This window comes from Anolis carolinensis, chromosome 1, assembly GCF_035594765.1.
Source record: "Anolis carolinensis isolate JA03-04 chromosome 1, rAnoCar3.1.pri, whole genome shotgun sequence".
NCBI lineage: Eukaryota > Metazoa > Chordata > Lepidosauria > Squamata > Dactyloidae > Anolis > Anolis carolinensis.
The window spans coordinates 61,709,572-61,731,844 of NC_085841.1; the positions used below are offsets into that span (position 1 = coordinate 61,709,572).

The following is a 22,273-nucleotide window of genomic DNA, read 5'->3' on the forward strand; positions in this document are numbered from 1 at the left end:
GTACAATTTGGGGGAGGGCGGGGGGAGGTGTTGAATAAAATTAAGACGGTGATGGAAACGTCAAGAAAGAAGAAAAATTTGAAAAACCATTCATACATATTTCAACTGTTCTGTAACGAGTTAAAATGTAGTTATTCCAAATGAACACAAAAAATGCAATTTATAACGGATCAATAGTTAAGGTCTTAGCAAGCAAGTGTTGGTAGGCATCTGCAAGAGTGTACACATTGCTTCATTTAATAAGAAGTGATCACATAAAACCATAGTGTCACTATTAAGGATGTCAAATGCTGTCTTCATATACTAGATGTTCTTTTCTCAAAAGACAACATTTAAAAATATCTTCAGTATAAGAACTCATAAATGGCAGGCACAGTGAGCACTCTTTATTTAATGGGTGAAGAGTTAGCTAAGATCACATAATTTCAGTAATATTTTCAGTAGAGACATGGATGCTTTTTGCTAAAGATGGTCATCTATTGGGGGTGTTTGATTGTGTTTTTCTGCATGGCAGGGGTTGGACTGGATGACCCTTGTGATCTCTTCCAGCTCTAGGATTCTATGATTCTATAAGCAAGAGCACTTAACAGAAGAACTCAAGTTATAAATCACACTAGAAAAATCCCTGGAAAACGATGAATCAAGAACCAAGAGGGAATCAAGAAAATTAAAGCACACATTACAAACTTTGAATGTGCAAAATTTCCTAAACATTATCCTGTAATAATAACACAATAGGTTGGCAGCCACTGGAATGAGCAGTGTATTACACTTAGGGTAGTGAAGGTGTTATTAATGTTCTTTGTAAACCACACCAAAGCCTCTTTTCATTGGCTGATAAGCACATTAATAACACTTCAAATAAATGAATAAACATGTGAGATCCAAGTAATTGCCCTGAGATCTAGGTACATACCTAACTGGAAAAATAGTGAGGCTTGTGTGGGGGAAAAAGCAACGGCTGCAAAGCTAAAGAAGACAATTGTTAGAGAGCAAACAAGGTGGAAGAAGAAAGTATCCTCAGAAAACCATAATTCAGTATTTCCAAACACAAAAATTAAAATAAAACAAGTGCCAGGGATATAATTTATAAACTGAATGTGTGAGTATTATGAGTATTAGCAATACATGTACATTGGAGAAGCAGTGAACAAATTGTTATGACAAACAGAAAAGTCTCCTTTTGCTCCCCCTAGTGGATGCAGTGCCTTGGACCACAAGAAGATCCAACCAGTCCATCCTCCAGGAAATAATGCCCGGCTGCTCACTGGAGGGAAGGATATTGGAGGCAAAGTTGAAGTATTTTGGCCAGCATGAAAAGACAGGAAAGCTTGGAAAATATCATGATGTTGGGGAAAATGGAAGGAAAAAGGAAGAGAGGCCGACCAAGGGCAAGATGGATGGACGGTATCCTTGAAGTGACTGGCTTGAACTTGAAGGAACTGGGAGAGGCGATGGCCGACAGGGAGCTCTGGTGTAGACTGGTCCATGAGGTCACAAAGAGTCGAAAACAACTAAACGAATGAAGAAGTTGATGCAGTGCAAAGTATGCTAATAAAGCTTGCTTTCAAGGACTATTGGTGCATTTGTGAGTGTAGTTTGACACTACTTAAACAGTCATGGCTCAATGCTATGGACTCCTGGGAGCTGTAGTTTGCTTAGGCACCAGCAATTTTTCAAAGTTCCAAAGTTTTTCAAACTTCCAAAGCTATGACTCTCTTGATTCCATAGCATTGAGCCATGACAGTTAAGGTGGTGTCAATCTGCATTAATTCTACAGTGTAGATGCATCCTGAGTTAATCTGGATCTTTATGTAAAGTGATGCTGCAGTGCCTTTGAGATTGAGGGCATGTCTACAAAAGCTACATGCTCTGAAAGGAACCAGAAGTTGCTTCTGAGTATTCAGATTGTTTTCAAGCAATTTAGAGCAGCAGTGGATAGTGAGATCCAAGCAGCTGCAGGTTAAGCCTGGTGAGAAAAAGAAGCCAATAATTCGAGAATAGATCTCACCAAGTTGAAGCAAAAGCCACCGAGGTATTTTATTTAATTTCAGCTGAAAGTGATGCCAGCCTACGATAATTCGCCAAAATAGGCTGAGATACATAACACAGCAAACATGCACTTTTATACACTTTTCTCATTTGAAATTCCTGTGGGGAGCGGCTGGAGGGCTTGCACGCCTCATCCAATGAGTGCTTGAGCCTCACCTGTGATGCTGCCTCCCTGCTGGCCAATGGTGAGAGTGGAGGCGCAGCTACAGTAAGACAAAGAGGAATATTTGACATGATGACAGGATTATGGTTGGCCCTTTTGGCCAAAGGGTCTGGTGATAGCTGGAAGCTATCCAGCCTGACCTGTCTATTTACATGAAGATTTGAAACAACATTTTCCCTTGAGTGGGTCTGACACAGCCAGCATCACTTCCATTGTGAACTAGCAGCAATCCAGATATCTTGATGGGATCAGATGATCCTAGTTTCTGGGAAGGGGAAATGTCATTGTGGGGAAGGCTGCAATATTCCCTGCTCCCTGCAGAGAGGAAAAGTCCTTTATGAAGAATGATTAACATGTCCAAGGGTTTCTCTTCTTCCCAAGTGGTCTGGTTTCTGACCCTCCAAAGCTTGGGGAGAAAAAGCGAATAGTCTATTGTTCTCTATGTTGGATTCATGGAAGTCCTTTGTCAAAATGATGATCTGAGGCAACTTGAGGCACCCAGATCTCAGAACTGCTGGTCAGAGTTCACAACGGGGTCACCCTGCTTCATGTTTTATACATTAATACATACAATCATATAAAGAAATATAGCTAATGTGAGATTTACACATAAGAGGTCCATAGAGAGTAGGGGGACCCGTACGAGCGGAGGCCTCCCCATATGGGGTTTTTGGGATAACATATGGACTGGGGCTCAAGGAGCAGCCTTGGGGATCCATACAAGCAGAAGTCGGGCTGCCTTTAAAGGAAAAGAGTTACACAAGAGGAGTCCATGGGGTCAGCAGGCACCATCCAGGCAGCATTCTGAGGCAATGCGCTCAGGGACAAGGGATAACACACAGGTGACGGGATAGGGAATCTGGTACAAGGGAAGGGATTATGGTTTAGGTAGTTAGAGAGAGGGGGGGAAAGGGAGAGGGAGAGGTTATCCAGTGGATGATGTGTTTTAGTAGAATCTAGTCTAAAGCATCAAGGGAATAGAAAAATGTGTACAAAGGTGATACGGAGAGGCAGAAAGATACATTTCAAATTTGAGAAGGGCAAGATTATCAAATATATTAGCCTAAAGCCTATAAATGTACATTTTCCTCAGCTCAGCCTTACACAAAGACCTGGCATTTCCTTTGTCTGAGAGCCATTGACTGGAGTAGGAACAGTCTCAGGCATGTTGTTGTTTTTCCCACAGAGGCGTCGGAATGCACACTTTCCAAATACACAAGTTTACCAAAATTTCCAGTCCTGAAAGACTACATAGGAATGATGATAGAATTATACAGACTCATAGAATTGGAAGAGACCACTATGACCATTCAGCCGAATCTCATTCTGACAATCAGGAACACACAATCAAAGCAACCCCGAAAGATGGCCATCCAGCCTCTGCTTCAAAACCTTCAGAGAAGACTCTAGTGCACTTCGAGGCAGCAGCATATCTCTCTACCGAATAGTGGAATCTCTTTTCCTGCAATCCCCATCAAAATAGGCTCCTTGTGTAAAACAATCATCCTCAGAACTTTTGTGACAGACCATGGAGTGCAATGCTCAAAACCAGTATCCCACAAAACAGCCTAGAAAGCCCACTTTCCAAACTGCCCCATTTACTAATCATTAAAAACAAGAGAATAGGTTGCTGCGAGTATTCCAGGCTGTATGTCCATGTTCCAGAAATATTCTCTCCTGACGTTTCATCCACTTCTATGGCAGGCATCCTCCGAGGTTGTGAGGTCTGTTGGAAACTAGGCTGAAGGGGCAAGGACGTAAAAGATGTAAAAATACTCCTCTTAATCCAAAGTGAAAAGCAGGAGGCCCCTTTTCTATGAAGAGGGCGAGGAAAAACACCACAAAAGTTGGATCTTCAAACTGCAAAAGAACTATTTATTGTGTGGCCATAGCAATGAGACAAAAACATGCATACATGCAATCAAAGGATTTGTCCAAATTTCCAAAATGGTTGCAAGGTTTTTATCACCTCACAGAAGTTATCAAGCATATTGTATTGGCTTACAAAAATCATTTACCCCATTTGTCTAATGTTGTCTACGTCACAAGCATCTTAACCATCATGCAATCCCATTGGTTTTCTATGTTGTAACAACATGTAATTCTTTAGACAATGGTGCTTTCATGTTATTGACCCTGACTTGTTACAAGTATATGCTTGAAATCATATGGGAACCGGTTCTGACTTGATGTATTGTTATTATTTGAAAGTAACTTCTTTTCTCTGGAACAACTCTTTTCCCAAACATCAGCATTTTCTCTCAAGCGCAGACCTTCCTCAAACATAGGCCTTTTGCAACTTAGGTCAATCAAAACATATGGGACTTATAGCCATTACAAGTATCTTTGAAAATTTCTTTTTAAACCCACGTCCCTCTCAGGCAAGTGGGGTTTATAAATCTGTCAAATGTCCAAGGTGAGAAAAAGAACTCTTGTCTACTTGAGGAAAGTGTAAATGTTGTCCATCTTGATTAGCATTAGATGCCCTGCAGCTTCAAAGCCTGGCTGCTTTCTGCCTGGAGGGATCCTTTGTTGGGAGGTGTTAGCTGGCCCTGATTGTTTCTTGTGTGGAATTCCTTATTTATTTATTATTTACTCCATTTATACCCCGCCTCTCTCCACTCCAAAGGGGACTCAAGGCGGCTTACATATGGCAACCATTCAATGCCTCACACATATAAATAAGTTTAAAATAGAATTAATGAAAAACAATTAATGAAAAACAAATTAAAATGTTTTTGAATGCTATGTTGTAATTTGGCAGAGAAGGCTCTGGAGCTTGTAAAATTACCAACTCCTGTCATTCCATAGCATTCAGTCATAGCAGGTAAAATGGCGTCGAACTGCATTCATTCCACAGAACAACAAACACGGAAGGAAGCAGTCGCGTGCCTCACGTAGGTAGCCAGAGCCTCGAAAGCGCGCTCCTTTGGACTACAGTTCCCAGAACCGTTTGTTCAGAAGGGCAACGGGCTTCGGGTATCTCCCCTCCCCCTCGCCCAAATTCAAAGTTCTGGTTGCTAGGCGCCCCGTGCGCGTGCCCCCTGCCTCGCGCCCAGCCGCTGCATGGAGAGGGGCGGGGCTTCTCTTCAGGGCTGCTCTTCCCCCTCTCCCTCCTTCCTCGCGCTCCGTCGATGCCTCCGCAGTTGGTGTACATCCTGGGGGCGCCGCGGGGCATGATGGGAATATCCTTCTCGCTAGCATCATCCGGCATGGAGGAGGACCAGGCGTCCGGCGCGGAGCCCGGCGGAAGGAAGGAGAAGCTGTGCGGAGAGTGAAGGGCGAAGGCGGACGATGGTGTCCCAAGGCCTGCAGCTGCTCCGGCAGGGAGTCTGGGCGGCGCTGACCGGTGGCTGGTACCACGACCCAGAGCAAAGCAAATTCAACAACAGCTGCCACCTCTATCTGTGGTTGATCCTGCTCCTGCTGCCCATGGCCTTGCATCTGGTGAGAGGGCCTGGGAGAGACAGTGTAGGGGGGGGGGGGGCGAGGGCCTGGGCTCCTGTGAAGGGGGGGGGGGGGGAGAAAGAGAGACCCAGACCCCAAGGCCTCTCCCCTGACCCACTGGCAAGAGCAGCTTGCCCAGGTCAAATATTTATGCTGCAGAATAAATGCGGCCTGACACCACACTCACTGCCACTGCTCTATGCTGTGGTGTCCTGGGAGTTGTAGTTTCGCAAGGCCTTTAATTTTCAATGTGTTGTCGAAGGCTTTCATGGCTGGAATCACTGGGTTGCTGTGAGTTTTACAGGCTGTATCGCCATGTGCTAGAACAGTGGTTCTCAACCTGGGCCTACAACTCCCAGAAATCCCAGCCAGTTTACCAGCTGTTTGGACTCGGGAGCTGAAGGCCAAAAACATCTGGGGACCCAAGGTTGAGAACCACTGTTCTAGAAGCATTCTCTCCAGACGTTTCACCCACATCTATGGCAAGCATCATCTGAGGTTTGTGAGTTCTGTTGGAAACTAGTCAATTGAGGTTTATATATCTGTGGAATGCTCAGGATTGGAGAAAGAACTCTGGTCTGCTTGAGGCAAGTGTAAATGTTGCAATTTGCCAGCTTGATTAGCATTGAATAGCTTTACAGCTTCAAAGCCTGGTTGCTTCCTGCCTGAGGGAAATCATTCGTTGGGAGGTGTTAGCTGGCCCTGATTGTTTCCTGTTGCAACATTCACACATACCTCCAACAGACAAGAGTTCTTTCTCCCACCCTGGACATTCCACAGATATATAAACCCCACTTGCCTAGTTTCCAACAGATCTCACAATCTCTGACGATGCCTGCCATAGATATGGCCGAAACATCAGGAGAGAAAGCTTCTGGAACATTTTTACATATTTTGTTATTCTTGTAGAACTTTGCCACAGACAAAATCCTGTTTGCCTTGTTTGCTTCGTCAAGGCTAAAATCCCATATGTGTTTTCATTTTTAGACCTGTGCTCCTGACACAAATAGTGATGTTCTGTACTGGTGTGAATATAACAGCTGCATAAGCAAGCCTTTGGACGCTGACCATATATTGACAGCCCTTGTATATGTTGACCTTTGCATGTGCAAATTCTGGAATTGCCAGCTAGGTTTACTATTCCATCACAAGTAGGAGAAGGTTTTTTTGTTCTTACTTAAGCAGGCCTTTGGGATGATAGCTGGTCTGTCACTGGAACTGGTGTGTCAGAAGTTTGTGTCTAACTGGTTAGGTACCTGAATTGTGTTGAGCTTAATTCTGTGTAGTGTTTAGTGTGTTTTATTAGTGTTAGCTTCTTTGAGCACCTTTTTTGGATGGAAGAATGGGGTTTGGCTAAAAAAATGGAGGCTTCTTCATTTGAAGAATATATACATAAGTAAAACAAATGTGAAATTCGGTGGCCTAATGCTCTTGGGGGTGGGGGGGGGGGGCTTTCTTTTCCATGTTTCATATTCCTCACCAGAAGCTCAGAAAGTCCTTTTGGTCAGTGTTATTCCTCCATCATGACAACATAAAACATTTCTTAGAGTTGTTGTAAGATTTACCATGATAATATGTGTCAAGCACTGTATAAATATTCATATTATTACAATTGTTAATTATTAGGATAAAGTATCAGGGTTCTCAGTAAAGTTCAGTCTTGATGCAAATTAAATTTGCCACACCTTGAACTGTTGACATTTTGTTATGGTAAGTTTATAGATCAATTGTGTTAACTGTTTATTATTCTTAATTCCAGGCATTCCCTCCCAGCACCATCACAGCTTTTGTTTACTGTAGTTCTGTGACATTCTTGTTCACAGTAATCAAAGTAGTCAATTATCGTCTGCATCTTATGTTTGATAGAGGCGATGTGATTCAACAAAAAGTTTCTTGGCATGAAGGAAAGCAAAATAAAGAAGCTAAAAGGGATAATGCAATTCGGCACATTAACCTTGGGTAAGTCTCCCCCTTGGCTTTGATGCCTAAGATCCTTCCCAATGCCATCTCATCTGGTTTCTAAAGTGGTCATTAATACAAGGAAGATTTTGCATATATGTTGCTTAAGGAGAAACTGTAATCATGTGAAAGCTGTACAGATAATTCTATTCTATGTCAAACATGGTTGGTGGTGCCAAACAGCCTGAGTATAGACCTAGACCTTATCCATACATACAGGATATTTCAAAGTGATGGACTCAATTTCAAAGCAGTATATTACACCATGGCAACATATTACAATTACACAGTTACCAACTGTTTAATAAGTTATCAAGTTTTACTAACAATTTTGAGTCAGAAACAAATCTAAAAAATGACCCTTCAAATGGAGAATATATAACAAGACCTTATGTTGCAGGGTCACCATCTTGCAAATGACTGAGGCTTAATGGTTGTTTGTGCACTGGCAGAGGCATCTAACAATAATCATTGTAAGCTCTGTGCCCCATCTTTTCAGAGGGTAAGGGTTTCATTCAAAGGTGGTTCATGATTTTAGGGATACATGATTTCAAATCAGGTGCATTTTTGGAAGCATCTTGTTTTTTAATCAGTGCCAGTAATGGCTAGTTAGGGACAATGAGCGAAAAGAAAAAGTACTGATATAGGGAGTGTGGTGGAGTGGATGCCCCCTCGATGGATTGTCACCTTACCTTGGTGAGGGGGCTTGCGTGTTCCAATGAACCTGAGGGCATTCCCAGACCAAGAACAATCCAAAGACCCTAAGACCTCAACGGCGGAGCAGGTGGAGGATAACATGGTACATGTTACAACGGTTGTGAAGGTGGAAGAAGGCTGCAACAGACTGAGAAGCCACTGTCATTGTGTAATCACACCACTGCTGGGACCTCACTCTGTGAAGACTGTGTGTTGACCGGCCGTGCACCGACCTCCACACATTAAAAAAAATCATTCACAGGCGTCTTCCAAGAAAAATAAAAACAAACCAACAAAAGTCCCATGGCAATCAGCGAGTGGTGACGGGGGCAGGACTGTGATATCTGGAAGCCCCTAGTCATAGACTGGCACATGGGCAGTGGATATGGATTCAGTCGCTCTACCTCAAGGTCCGAGGCAGTTGAGTAGTTCGGCAGCTGTATCCATGACTGAGCAGCCCTTTTTAGGATCCGCTCTGCTCACCCCACACTGGGAAGGGGCTAGAAAAGGTGCCCTAAACATAGTCTGCCTCTCTTATCCCTGACTGGGGTCACCACTCTGCGGCCAAAAAAGAGAAATGAACTTTGGAACATGGAACGTACGGACACTGTTGGATAACACTGACAGCGAATGCCCCGAACGCAGGACTGCTATCATTGCAAGGGAGCTGGAACGCTTTAAGATCGACATAGCAGCGCTTCAGGAGACCCGGAGAGCAGGAGAGGGACAGCTGAAGGAAGAAAAAGGAGGCTACACCTTCTGGAAGGGACTGCCTGAAGAAGAGCGAAGAATACACGGAGCTGGCTTTGCTATCAGAAATGGTCTGGTGAAGCACCTGACTGAAGCACCCACTAGCATTAACGAACAACTCGCAACCCTCTGAATTAACCTTGCCAAAACCCAACAAGCAACCACCATATGTGCCTATGCACCAACTCTAGATGCTGACAAAGACATCAAGGAAAATTTTTATTGTCAGCTGGACACCGTCCTATCGGAGATACCTAAGGAGGACAAAATCATCCTCTTGGGGGACTTTAATGCAAGAGTTGGATGGGACTCCAACATGTGGCCAGGGATCATAGGAAAAGACGGGGTCGGAAACAGCAACTCGAATGGTATCTTGCTTCTCACCAAATGCGGAGAGTACAACCTTGTCATCACCAGCACGCTCTTCTGCCAGAAAAACAAGCTCAAGACATCATGGAAGCACCCCCGGTCAAAGCATTGGCACCTCTTGGACTAATTACACGTGCCAGAGACCGCCGTGATGTGCTTCTCACAAGAGCCATGACAGGTGCCGATGACTGCTGGACGGACCACAGGTTAATCTGATCCACGATGGCTATCAAGATCGTCCCCAAATGCAGACTCCAAGGAAGAAAAACAAGGCGCAAAATGAACACCCAAGCCCTTCAGGGGCCCTCCAAACGAGCCCTTCTCCAAACACCACTCAAGGATCATCTACCCACAGAACACCCCGAAAATGCTGAGGAACATTGGAACAAACTGAAGACCTCTATCATCACAGCCTGCGAAGAAACCATTGGATACCAAACTAAGAAACATTAAGACTGGTTTGACGATAACGACAAAGAGATCCAACAGTTAATAGATAACAAAAGGAAAGCCTTCCAAACATGGCAGAGAGGACCAGAGAACTCAAGAACATCTGGTGGAAAAAGAAGGCTGAAGAAATCCAACACTTTGCAGACACCCATGATGCTCAGGGATTTTTCAAAGCCACAAAGATAATCTACGGGCCAAGAAACCATGACATACAGCCTCTACGCCCATCGGATGGAACCAAACTTCTGAAGGACAAAACATCAATTGCTGAATCGCAGCTCCAATGTGGCCGAAGAGGTTCTCTCACAAATCCCGCAACAACAAACCAGGGATGAGCTTGTGGCACTGCCTAGTTTGGAAGAAGTCAACAATGCCATCAGCCAAAAAAACAAAAAAACAAAAAACAAAGCCAGTGGACCTGATGGGATCCCTGCTGAAATCTTCAAAGAGGGTGGACCTGAGCTGATACAACAACTCCACCAGCTCATTGAAAAGGTGTGGGTGACCGAGAAAATCCCAGCAGACTTCAAGGATGCCACCATCATCACCCTTTTCAAGAAAGGGGATAAAACAGACTGCGGGAACTATCGCGGTATCTCCCTTCTAACCTCCGCTGGGAAATCCTTGCAAGAATCCTTACAAACCGCCTTCTTCCTGTCTCAGAAGACACCCTCCCAGAATCCCAGAACGGCTTCCGCCCCTCCAGAGGAACAGTGGACATGATCTTCACTGCACGACAGCTCCAAGAAAAATGCAGGGAACAAAACCAACCTCTGTACATGGCATTCATTGACCTTGCAAAGGCATTCGACACAGTGAATCGCAGCGCTCTCTGGACCATCCTCCAAAACATCGTGTGCCCTGACAAATTTGTGAACATCCTTCGGCTCCTCCATGATGACGTGATGGCAACAGTATTAGACAGAAACGGCACCCAAAGTGACCCATTTAAGGTAGAATCAGGTTTCAAGCAGGGATGTGTTACTGCCCCTACCTTATTTTCCATCTTCATCACTATGATACTTCACCTTGTTGATGGGAAGCTTCCCACCGGAGTGAAAATCATCCATTGGACAGATGGCAAGCTATTTAACTTCAGCAGACTGAAAGCCAAAACCAAGGTCACCACAACATCTGTTATAGAACTCCAATATGCCGATGACAACGTAGTCTGTGCATACTCAGAAGAAGACCTACGAGCCACTCTAAGCACCTTTGCAGAAGCATACGAGAAGCTCGGCCTCTCATTGAACATCGAGAAAACCAAAGTGCTCTTCCAACAGGCACCAGCTAATCCCTTTACAATGGTCACATTCGAAAACGTTGACCATTTCTGCTACCTTGGCAGCCACCTCTCCACAAAAGTCAACATCGACACTGAAATACAACACTGCCTGAGCTCTGCGAGTGCAACATTTTTCCGAATGAAGCAGAGAATGTTTGAGGATCGGGACATCCGTAGAGATACCAAGGTGCTTGTTTATAAAGCCATTGTCCTCCCAACCCTGCTCTACGCCTGCGACACGTGGATGATCTACAGACATCACACTCAACTCCTGGAGCGCTTCTATCAGCGTTGCCTCAGAAAAATCCTGCAACTTTCTTGGGAAGACAGGTGGACAAATGTCAGCATGCTGGAAGAAGCAAAGACCACCAGCATTGAAGCGATGCTCCTATGCCACCAACTCCGCTGGACTGGCCACAATGTCCGAATGCCCGATCACCGTCTCCCAAAGCAACTACTCTACTCAGAACTCAAGAATGGGAAACGTAATGTTGGTGGGCAGGAAAAGAGATTTAAAGATGGGCTTAAAGCCAACCTTAAAAACTGTGGCATAGACACTGAGAACTGGGAAGCCCTGGCCCTTGAGCGCTCTCTGTGACCAGCAGTTCTGCGGAGTTCGAAGAGGCAAGAATGGAGGCATTAAGGGAGAAACGTGCCAAGAGGAAGGCCCATCAAGCCAACCCTGACCGGGACCGGCTTCCACCTGGAAACCGATGTCCTCACAGTGGGAGAACATGCAGATCAAGAATAGGTCTCTTCAGCCACCTAAGAACCCACCCCAAGACACCAGAGATAGAAGACAATCGTCCTCGAACTATGAGGGATCGCCTAAGTAAGTAAGGATGCCTTAATATGGCGTTTGAATTGTTTTATGGCCATTACAATCGCCTCTCTGTTCTGTATGAAGCATGAATAAGCAAGGGAGAAAATGTTTCCCGAAATTGCCTGTTCATTAAAGCCAAAGTTATTTTAAAAATTCAAAGTGCAGGTTATTACCTATAAAGCCCTTTACACTTTGGGTTCAACCTATCTTTGAGATCACATCTCTTTCTATGAACCAGCACAGGCTTTAAGATCTACTAGGGATGCCCTTCTCTCAGTCTCACCTCTGTCTCAAGTGCAGTTGATGGAGATGAGAGAGAGGGCCTTCTCGGTGGTGGCCCCCGGCTCTGGAATGCCCCCCTGAGGGAGATCAGGCTAGCTCCTACCCTCCAAACCTTCTGCACACAATTAAAGACCTGGCTTTTCCGACAAGCCTTTGATCATGTTTAGATTCTCTTATAATAATAAGAGGACTGTTAGACTCTTTTTGAAGCATTTTACAATTCTAAAGTTGAATATTGCTATTTTATCTACAGCAATAGCTGTATTTTACTGTTTTTACCAGGGGGTACTGTGAATTTATGATGTTGTATTGACTGTTTATTGCCTATGTTTTGTTTCACACTTGTTGTATTTTGTGCCATGCCTTGAGTGTTTTGTGAGCCACCCGGAGTCCCTCTGGGAGATGGTGTTGGGATATAAATAAAGTTTATTATTATTATTATTTTATTGTATGACACAGCAAACAAGTTAGATATGCTGGATTTCGTATCACAAAATCACAAGTCGAACACTTCCCAAGTGTCTAGGACTGTGTGATGTATTTTCGGATGATGCGTGCAGATCCCAGTAGGGTGGCCTTTTGCAGTTGGCAGATCGTAATTTTGTCAGTGTCTATTGTTTTCAAATGCCGGCTGAGATCTTTTGGCACAGCACCCAATGTGCCCATCACCACCGGGACCACCTGCACTGGTTTCTGCCAGAGTCTTTGAAATTCAGTCTTGAGGTCCTGATAGCGGCTGAGTTTTTCCTGTTGTTTTTCGTCAATGCGACTGTCCCCTGGGATGGCAACATCAATGATCCAAACCTTTTTCTTTTCCACAACTGTGATGTCTGGTGTGTTGTGTTCCAGAACTTTGTCAGTCTGGATTCGGAAGTCCCACAGTATCTTTGCATGTTCATTTTCCAATACTTTTGCAGGTTTGTGATCCCACCAGTTCTTTGCTGCTGGGAGGTGGTACTTGAGGCATAAGTTCCAATGAATCATTTGGGCCACTTAGTTGTGCCTCTGTTTGTAGTCTGTCTGTGCAATTTTCTTACAGCAGCTGAGGAGATGATCAATGGTTTCGTCGGTTTCCTTGCACAGTCTGCATTTTGGGTCATCAGCTGATTTTTCGATCTTGGCCTTAATTGCATTTGTTCTGATGGCTTGCTCCTGGGCAGCTTTTCCTTCAATTTTGTCAAGGAACTTTCCATGCAATGTTTTGTTGTGCCAGCTGTCAGCTCTAGTTTGTAGTGTGGTTTTCTTGTACTGGTTTTTTGTCTGCTGTGCTTTGAGGAGTTTCTGATTTTTGACTTCAATCAAAGCAGGTTCTTCACTTTGCTTTACATATTCTGCTGGGGCATGTTCTTCTTCTTTGACTGGTTGTTTTACTTGTAAGAGTCCTCTGCCTCCTGATCTTCTAGGCAGATATAGCCGGTCAACATCACTGCGAGGGTGCAGTGAATGATGAATGGTCATGAGTTTTCTTGTTTTTCTGTCCAAATTGTCCAGTTCCATCTGTGTCCAGTTTATGATGCCAGCAGTATATCTTATGACAGGTATGGCCCAGGTGTTTATGGCTTTGATGGTGTTGCCTTCATTGAGCTTGCTTTTGAGAATGTTTCTGACCCTTTGTGTGTATTCTTTACTGACCACAGTCTTCACATGTTCATGCTTGATGTTGTCCAGCTGTAATATGCCCAGATATTTATAGGCCTCTGGCTGGTGACACTTTATTGTTTGGCCATTAGGCATATTTATGCCCTCACTTTCAATGATTTTTCCCTTCTTCAATGCCACTGTCGAACATTTGTCTAAGCCAAATTTCATGCTGATATCACTGCTAAAAATTCGGACAGTGTTAGTCAGAGACTGGATTTCAGTTTCCGTTTTCCCATACAGCTTCAGGTCATCCATGTACATCAGATGCGAAATTTTGTGAGATTTCTTAGATGTTTGATAGCCGAGATTTGTTTTTTGTAAGATTGTTGACAGAGGGATCATGGCAATAATGAAAAGCAGAGGGGACAATGAGTCTTCCTGAAAAATTCCTCTCCTGATGTTGACAAGTCCATAGCTTTCATTTCCAACAAACAGTTCTGTTTCCAGTGCTCCATCATGTTTTCAATAAAGGTGCCAACATTTTTACTAATCCTGATGTCGTCCAGGCAATTGATGATCCAGCTGTGTGGGAGTGAGTCAAAGGCCTTTTTGTAGTCAATCCATGTCATGTGAAGATTAGCTTTTCGTTATTATTATTATTATTATTATTATTATTATTATTATTATTATTATAGTTTTTGTTCTTTAGGGAAAATCTGAAAGAGAACATTTGTTGGCTGGATGACATGTCTTAATCATGTAGAACAGAAGTGGGCAGCAGGTAGATCAATATTTAGTGGTGGTTTCAATGTACTAGCAAGCACATTGCAACTCTGTTATCTATGTGGAATATGTTCCTGAGCTTACTATGGAAACAGAAAACCATGGATAATAGCAAATCCTAGTGAAATAAATTATTACTGCTAGGAAATGGCAAGGTTCCCCAACAAGAGTCTGTGATAACTTCTGGTGGAACCATAGAATCACCTGGAGCTAGAAAATTAATAGAGAAGACATATTTTGTTACATGCATGTAGATAAAACCATGAGTACTGATTCCAGGGGTACAAGAATTTTATTATACTTTAGTCTTGAACAAAAAACAAACAAACAAACACTTGGGTGACTAGTCTTGTCATTTACCATTTGACACCAGTGTTGTTTATTTACCTATAAAATGGGAATTTTAATTTAGTTGATCAGATTTTTACGGAGCTCAATTGGCCACTTTGGGAGTGTTGTGTTGGAATCTCTGACTACTGTCTAGGTGCAAATTTGTATTTGTACATACGGTGTGTAGTTATTGGTGCAACAGGTAGCTGATTCTGATTTACACCCCAAGTCTACCCACTCCAGACCTAGAGGAAAATGATCTACTCTTTCAAATTGTCACTGAAAAAGGGAAAAAACCTTTTTTGGACTTTAGTCCAGCTTTCTTTGGAAACCTTTTTTTGTCCTTCCATTGTTAGAAATAAACTAATTTTTGTTTTTATTGTTTTAAATAGCAATAATGTAGGGGACAGTGGTGCAGTTGAAGAAATAAAGCGTAATGGTTCGACACCTACCATACACAGCAGTATAAAAGTGCAGGCTATACTTTCCCATCATTCTTCAGGAGTACTGGTTTGTAAATCTTTTCTTTATTTCTATTTACTTTCTCCATTGCCACGGTTAAAACTACATATATTACAGGGTTTATTCTTAACTTAGCTGCTTTCTGTAGTCTCCTGTTAGTAAAAATGTAATGTCCATATGCTTTACATTATATTGTTCCTGTGACCACAAAGGAGTCAGACCAGTGGCAGGGAAATTTAGAACTCTTTGGTGTCTTGCAAACACCATGTTTGCCACACATGATGAGAAAGCTAGAAAGGTGGAACTGTTTTCTTTTTCTGTTACACCTGTTCTATGTAATAACACTTAGGTTGTCTACAGAGCCGGCCCTAGATATTTTTCAAGTGTAGGCGAACAGAATTTTGACCCCCCCCCCCAAACAATCACTGAAAAATAAAAGCGTTGGATAAGCGAAAATGTTGGATAATAAGGAGGGATTAAGGAAAAGCCTATTAAACATCAAATTACATTAAGATTTTACAAATTAAGCACCAAAACATGTTTTACAACAAATCAACAGAAAGAGCAGTTTCAACTGTGCCCCCGTATGTTTGGCGCCCGAAGCGACCGCTTAACTCACCTCATTGTTGGACTGGCTCTGGTTGTCTACCCCTTACTTAGAGATCCATGTGAAAACATAGTGGGATAATATTCTAAATGGCCTTTAACAATAGCAACAACCAGAGAGGTAGAACAGTTGGAAGACTTAATATCTTTGACCAAGTCCTTTCTTTCAAGCTTTCAGTTCTGTGATAAGATGGAGCTCTGTTAGGAATGGAATGAAGAAGTGTTTGGCCCTCCAAATGCTGTTGGACTACAACTCCCATTAGCCCTAGCCATTGTAGTGAGTGGTGAAGGATAGCAGCCTAACAACTTCTAAAGAGCCATATTTTCCCTTTGTCCGACCCCTGCACCCAGTTTCCTCTCACTTACAGTTCTACAAATCTCAATCACAGACGGAATGGGACAGTTTTGGTGGTTTCACATCAGAGATACTTGCAAATGCAGAAACAAATAAGTTCATAGGCTTACTAGGCAAGCCGTTGCATTTATTTGGAGCACAGGTAGCATTTTGTCATTTTAGCTCATGCACCAAAATGGAACATTGCAATTCTCTAGATGTACATTTTGCTTTTGAATTTGCATAGAACCAGATCTAAAATACAGGGATTTTGTGGCCTTGTAACCTGAACAGGTCTAAACACTATCCATGAATTCCCGCCAGTGTTCATGTACTGTACTTTTTCTTAAAAGAGATACAAATTTATGACATTTTGCCACTAGGATCATTTTTTTGTCCCAGACACTTATATATTTAAACCGAAAGGTTCCATAATGTTTTTCATTGAGCTAGGAAGTCAAAGTGATATCCTGGATCTCATTAATTTGACCTCATTTGATGTCAATATTCAAATTTTCAATCAGCTAAGGAAATGCCATGTGTACATCCATCTGACACCTGGAATGAATATATATGTATACAGTGTGTGTGTGTGTGTAGACATACATACATACATATACATACATACACATACAATTTATTTATTTATTTATTGTGAATAAAAAAGTAGTATCACAGTCTTTCACTGCATGCATATTGGTCAAGCATTAGATCCTAGAAACAAAAGGAAAAAACAATGTGCTAATTGTTGGTCAACAGTTTATTATTGTAGAAAGCTTTTTAACAGAATAAACAATTGATCATCAATTAGCATGTGGAACTTATCTTCCTTTTGTTTCCTGATTATATCTGCTTTTTAGTATTTTCTCTACTAGTGTACATTGGATGAAATCATTATATTCAGCCATTGTAAATGTTTAATTGATTCTTTTGTGGGATATTGGTTGTTCTTACTGTCCTTTCTTGTTGTATAGTATTTTAATTTAAATAGGGCACATTTAAAGAGGACTTGAATTATATTGTGTATGTGTTTCATTTTAGGAGTTGCCTGCACAAGAAACTATTGAAGATTTGAAAGGTACTTTTGAGATATGTTATTGCTATTAAACTGTGTAAAAAACAACCTTTCAAAATAATATTTTTATTCATTGTGAAACTTCAACTTCATAAAGACAGTATGAGGCACAGAACAAATAACACTGGATCCATTTGATATTTGATTGCTGTTGCGTGCCTGATATACCTCTTCCATTATTTATTAGCATGCACACTCCCTTAAACTATAGAATTAACTTTGAAATTAGTTACACTTCAAACTGAGTAAAGTTAGTTAGGTATTACACATATAATGTTTGTAAAGCATCATAAAATAAAAAGATGAGTAAAAAAAATATGGTAAATATACTTATATCATTATTTTTTATATAATATAATATTGAGTATGTCCTCTTATGATTTTAAACATCATTATTTTAAAATATGCACAAGTTTTGCCATGCATAATAGTCTTAGTATTATTTCTGGTCTTGATAGTCTGCCTTCATTTTTCTTAAAAACAACAACAACCCTGCTTTGAACCTTTTCATAGAATCTTTGAAATTGTGAGAGAGCACATTCCTTTCTTTTCACTTTTAATTACATGATAAAAAATAAAGATTCAAATATAATATGGTTTCCTTTTGATCTGCTTTAACAATCTTTTTGGATATTGATTCTTAAGAAAGTATTTAAAGTCATACAATTTTTAAGTGCTTAACTGTGGTACTCTTCACACTAGTTTCCTTTGACGTTCTTTTTTTTTTTTCCAGAAGAAGTATATTGGTGAAATGTGGTCATATGGCATAATTCTGCCTTTGCTTCTCTCCTTATCAGGTGTATTGGTGTTGGAAGACCAGTCTGTCCCACCAGTTTCATCTACCTCACCTTGTGTAAAAGCAGACATTTTGTCTGCTTCTATGGCACTTATGTCAAACTCTACTACATCAGCAATAGTGGCTAAGCCAAATGCAATGGAGACATTTATCAATAGTGCAACAAGTGAAAAAGAGGAGAAAGTACAGCCCTGTGGTGTAGTGGAGGATATATCTCTTGATAAAGGCATGGTTAAAAAATTGCCAAATCTTTCCCTGTCTCAGTATGACATTTTAAAAACTGGCATTTCTTTTGAGCCTTGGAGCTGTGATAATTCAGTCATCATTTCAGAGCATTTAAGCAACCCAAAATGTTTCATGAGAGAGAAACTACTGAGCACATCGGCTCAAGACAGTGTTACTACTAGTTGCTTACCATGCAGTACTGTTGCAGCCAAGAGAAGTGATGGACCTGTGCGAAGCTCTTCTTATGTTGATGGTATGAAAGGACACCTTGATAATTCAGAAAGTGAAGTAGCTTTGGCTCTTGTGGACAATTCTCTCCCCGGAGATTCGGTGACTCTACATGAACCCATTAAAATAGTTATCACTATGAGTAGCACCCAGAACTCAGCTACAGATTTAGAAGGTTCACACCACCTGAAAGCAACAGGCACTGAAAAATCCAGCTCAGATCCAGAATCTGGTTTTGTTACAGCAAATCAGCATAGCAGCGAACAAATGAAAATCCCTGTCATTACTTTTGAATTATCCGATGATAATGGTGGCCATGCTTATCAAGAAATAAGTGAAAGTTTAAGAACGCCAGACAATTTAAATGTAGATGCATCATCCAACCAGTGTTCTGGTTATGAATCAGGTGAACAAGACAATGTTGCAAAAGAATATAGTGACAGCCTAGCACACAGTCCTAAAGAAGTAAATACTTCTCCAGAAAATGCTTCTGAAAATATCAACATCACAAGTTCACATTCAAAGGAAAGACAGCTGAATTTGGATGTACCCTCATATAAAGGGACTCATGAAAAGAGACATGCTCGTGTGCTCAGTGTGGACAGTGGAACTGATGTTTTTTTAAGTAAAAATTCCTCAGAGACAGTGAGTGATAAAGAGAAACTTTTGCCAACCTCTAAATCTGACTTGGAAGCTAAAGAAGGACAGATACCAAATGAATCCAATTTCTTGGAATTTGTCTCACTGCTGGAATCTATCAATACTTCAAAGGCAACAACTTCTGATTCAAAAGGAGAGAACACAAAAGACAAGGGTGCGGCTGGAGGTATGCTTCATGGCTTAAAAATTATTAGATTCTTTGGCATGTAAAGAATTAACTTAAATCAGTAAAGAATAGCTGACAAGCCAAAATGCATGAAATACAATATTATTTTTCTATGGAGAAATTTTATGCATAAATGTTGTTGCATGCTATAAGGAAGGAGCTAAGCCAGTATTTTTTAAAAAAACTATTATTTTAACAATGTAACTTACTGTTCTTTGATTGGTTGTAACATTAGAGGTATATCAGCATCCTGGGGTTGCTCCTAATGTCACTGAGACATGTATATTTGATTTGCTAATCTGATACAGCATTGTATTATGTGATGTGTTAGTATCCACTCTCAGTACTTCGCTAGTGCTTTATTGGTTATTCTGCCCCTGCACAACACAAAATCTGTTGTTTTTTTCTAAGCTTCCTTTGATATATCAAAATATTCTATGTGTTGTCGAAAGCTTTCATGGCCAGAATCACTGGGTTGCTGAGTTTTGACTACCAGTATTTTTAAAACTCTAAAATCAGGACAGTAAATAAAGAACAACACTCTGAAAATGGGAATTCCAGACATGAAACAATTAGGGCCAGCTAACACCTCCCAACAAAGAATTCCCTCAGGCAGGAAGCAGCCAGGCTTTGAATCTGCAAGGCCATTAAATGCGAATCAAAGTGATAAATTGCAACATTTACACTTGCCTCTAACAGACAAGAATTCTTTCTCCCAACCTGGACTTTCCACAGATATATAAACCCCACTTGCCTAGTTTCCAACAGACCCCACACTTCTAAGGATGCCTGCCATAGATGTGGTGGAAACATCAGGAGAGAATGCATCTAGAGCATGGCCATACTGCCTGGAAAACTCACAGCAACCCAAAAGGAATCTATGTTTCTAAGCAAACATGGGCATTGTCACAATTGCCAGTTCCTGTGCACATAAGCAATGTCTCTGGCTTCATTCTTCTAGAGTGCTGCTTTTTAAACTGTGTGTCCCAACCCCAAATGGTGTCCTCTTAGGGTTGTTGGGGAAGAGATGATAATCATAGCAGTACTAGAAGGTAGTTTAACCTTTCTGCTACTGAAATATGAGAAAGCAGAGCTTATCAATTAAGGCTATAAAGCAGTGGATCTCAACCTGTGGGCCGAAGCCTAGGAGTGGGCCACAAGAATGAAAATCCAGTCCGCGAACCTCCTTCCACTTTATTTTATTTTATTTATTTTATTTCCGCTCCTTTTCACAGAGCTGACTATTGCATTGGATAGACCACATCAGCGCTAGATTATTAAATATGCTTTTCTGTGGGCAAGCAGATGGCAACTACTGGATGGCATATGCTCTGTATCAGAAACTAGAGCTGATGTGGTCTATCCAATTCAGTTTTCTGAATCAGCACCTCAAATAACAAAACCAAGTCTAAAGTTGATCAAAAACTGATCCATAACCTTTTTGGTACTAATGTTGGAGAATGGTCCCTGGTCAAAAAAAGTTTGGAAACCACTTCTATAAAGAGAGGAATTGCTTTGATTGTTAATTAGTCTCCATCATGCTAGAGCTCTGATAGCACAGATCTCACAGGAGTTGAGAGGAGAAGAAGAGTGGATTTGAGGTGTTAGCTGCCTCCTTTTGTATATATTTTTGTGCAAGCAGATATCAGAAGGTGTTTTTTTAATCATGCTTAATTTAATTCACTGCAAAGACATCATGAAACAGTTTATCACATTGTCCATTATATTAATTGTTTTTCAATTTTTTAAAGAAAATAAATATATTCTCTGTTTCCTTCAGTACACACACACACACACACAAAACACATCCTTGGAATATGTAGGAAGGGAGAAGAAATGATGAGGAAATCACATCTATCTCCCTTAGCATAATGATACAAGGCGCTTTAAAAAGCCTGAATAAAGTTTAAATACCTTAGTTTTTCATTTGTGTGTGACCTCATCTTGTGCTTTTCAGATGTCTGTTCAACAGAGAAAAATGAGGAGTCTCTGGAAACAGAAAAACATTGTGCAGAAAAGGAAAATCATGGTTCTTCTAAGCAGGATAGGACAGAGATGCAGAGTCAAGACTCTGCTGCTATTAATCCAACAGTCTCAGAGTCCATGAAGTTCACTGCACAGTAAGAAGAATTCTCTTTTTATTGCCCATGTCTGGGATGATGCATTTTGATTCTTTATTCTGAGAGGAGGATTACTGGACACACTGATGTTTTAAATTGAGGGTTGGGAGAGACCACTTTAAGTTTTGAAAATAATTTGAATTTTTACTTTTCTGTATCAAGTTATCAGAGTACCAGGCAAAGGCAGATAATTTATCGAGTGACATCACAGCAGGACAGTTCTGTTTTGCAAGTTATAAGTGGGCCAGACGCTTCTCTGCAAGAAGAGATGTCTGTGGATGCAATGCATGTCTTCATAGATGAAAATGGTAAGGCTTTGTGGAGAGGGAGGGGAAATGATGACTAAACAATATTTATTTTTAACATTGGATTCTATAATTATTTTACTGTGGATAATGCTGTAAAATAGAGTAAAGATGTTCCAAAATCTTACATGTACAAAAGATGGAAATTTTGGTCTTTCTTGAAATACATTCAGCTCCTCCCACTCGCTCTAACAAGCAGTAAAAAGTTAGTTTTTTTCAGGGGGACCCATTCCTAGAAATGTCAGTTTCTATTACAGCCGACAAAACAGAGAAAGAAGAGAATTTTCCTTTCCTTTTGTTTTACTTTTATAGAAAAAATATGGGAA

The 22,273-nt window shown here is 41.3% G+C and overlaps 1 protein-coding gene across 2 annotated transcripts in view; it reads left to right on the forward strand.

Moving 5' to 3' along the window:
- Positions 1 to 5,291: 5,291 nt before the first annotated feature.
- The window catches only part of pcnx2 (pecanex 2), a 148,525-nt gene continuing 131,543 nt past the window's right edge, over positions 5,292 to 22,273 (forward strand). The window contains exons 1-7 of one of the 2 annotated variants that reach the window (XM_062975467.1): positions 5,292 to 5,662; positions 7,422 to 7,621; positions 15,363 to 15,480; positions 17,414 to 17,450; positions 18,245 to 19,522; positions 21,480 to 21,642; positions 21,805 to 21,950. In XM_062975467.1, coding sequence (XP_062831537.1) covers positions 5,510 to 5,662; positions 7,422 to 7,621; positions 15,363 to 15,480; positions 17,414 to 17,450; positions 18,245 to 19,522; positions 21,480 to 21,642; positions 21,805 to 21,950 — 2,095 coding nt within the window. In that variant the 5' untranslated portion in view covers positions 5,292 to 5,509. The remainder of the gene's footprint in view (positions 5,663 to 7,421; positions 7,622 to 15,362; positions 15,481 to 17,413; positions 17,451 to 18,244; positions 19,523 to 21,479; positions 21,643 to 21,804; positions 21,951 to 22,273) is intronic. The other variant, XM_008124217.3, reaches the window with a different exon arrangement.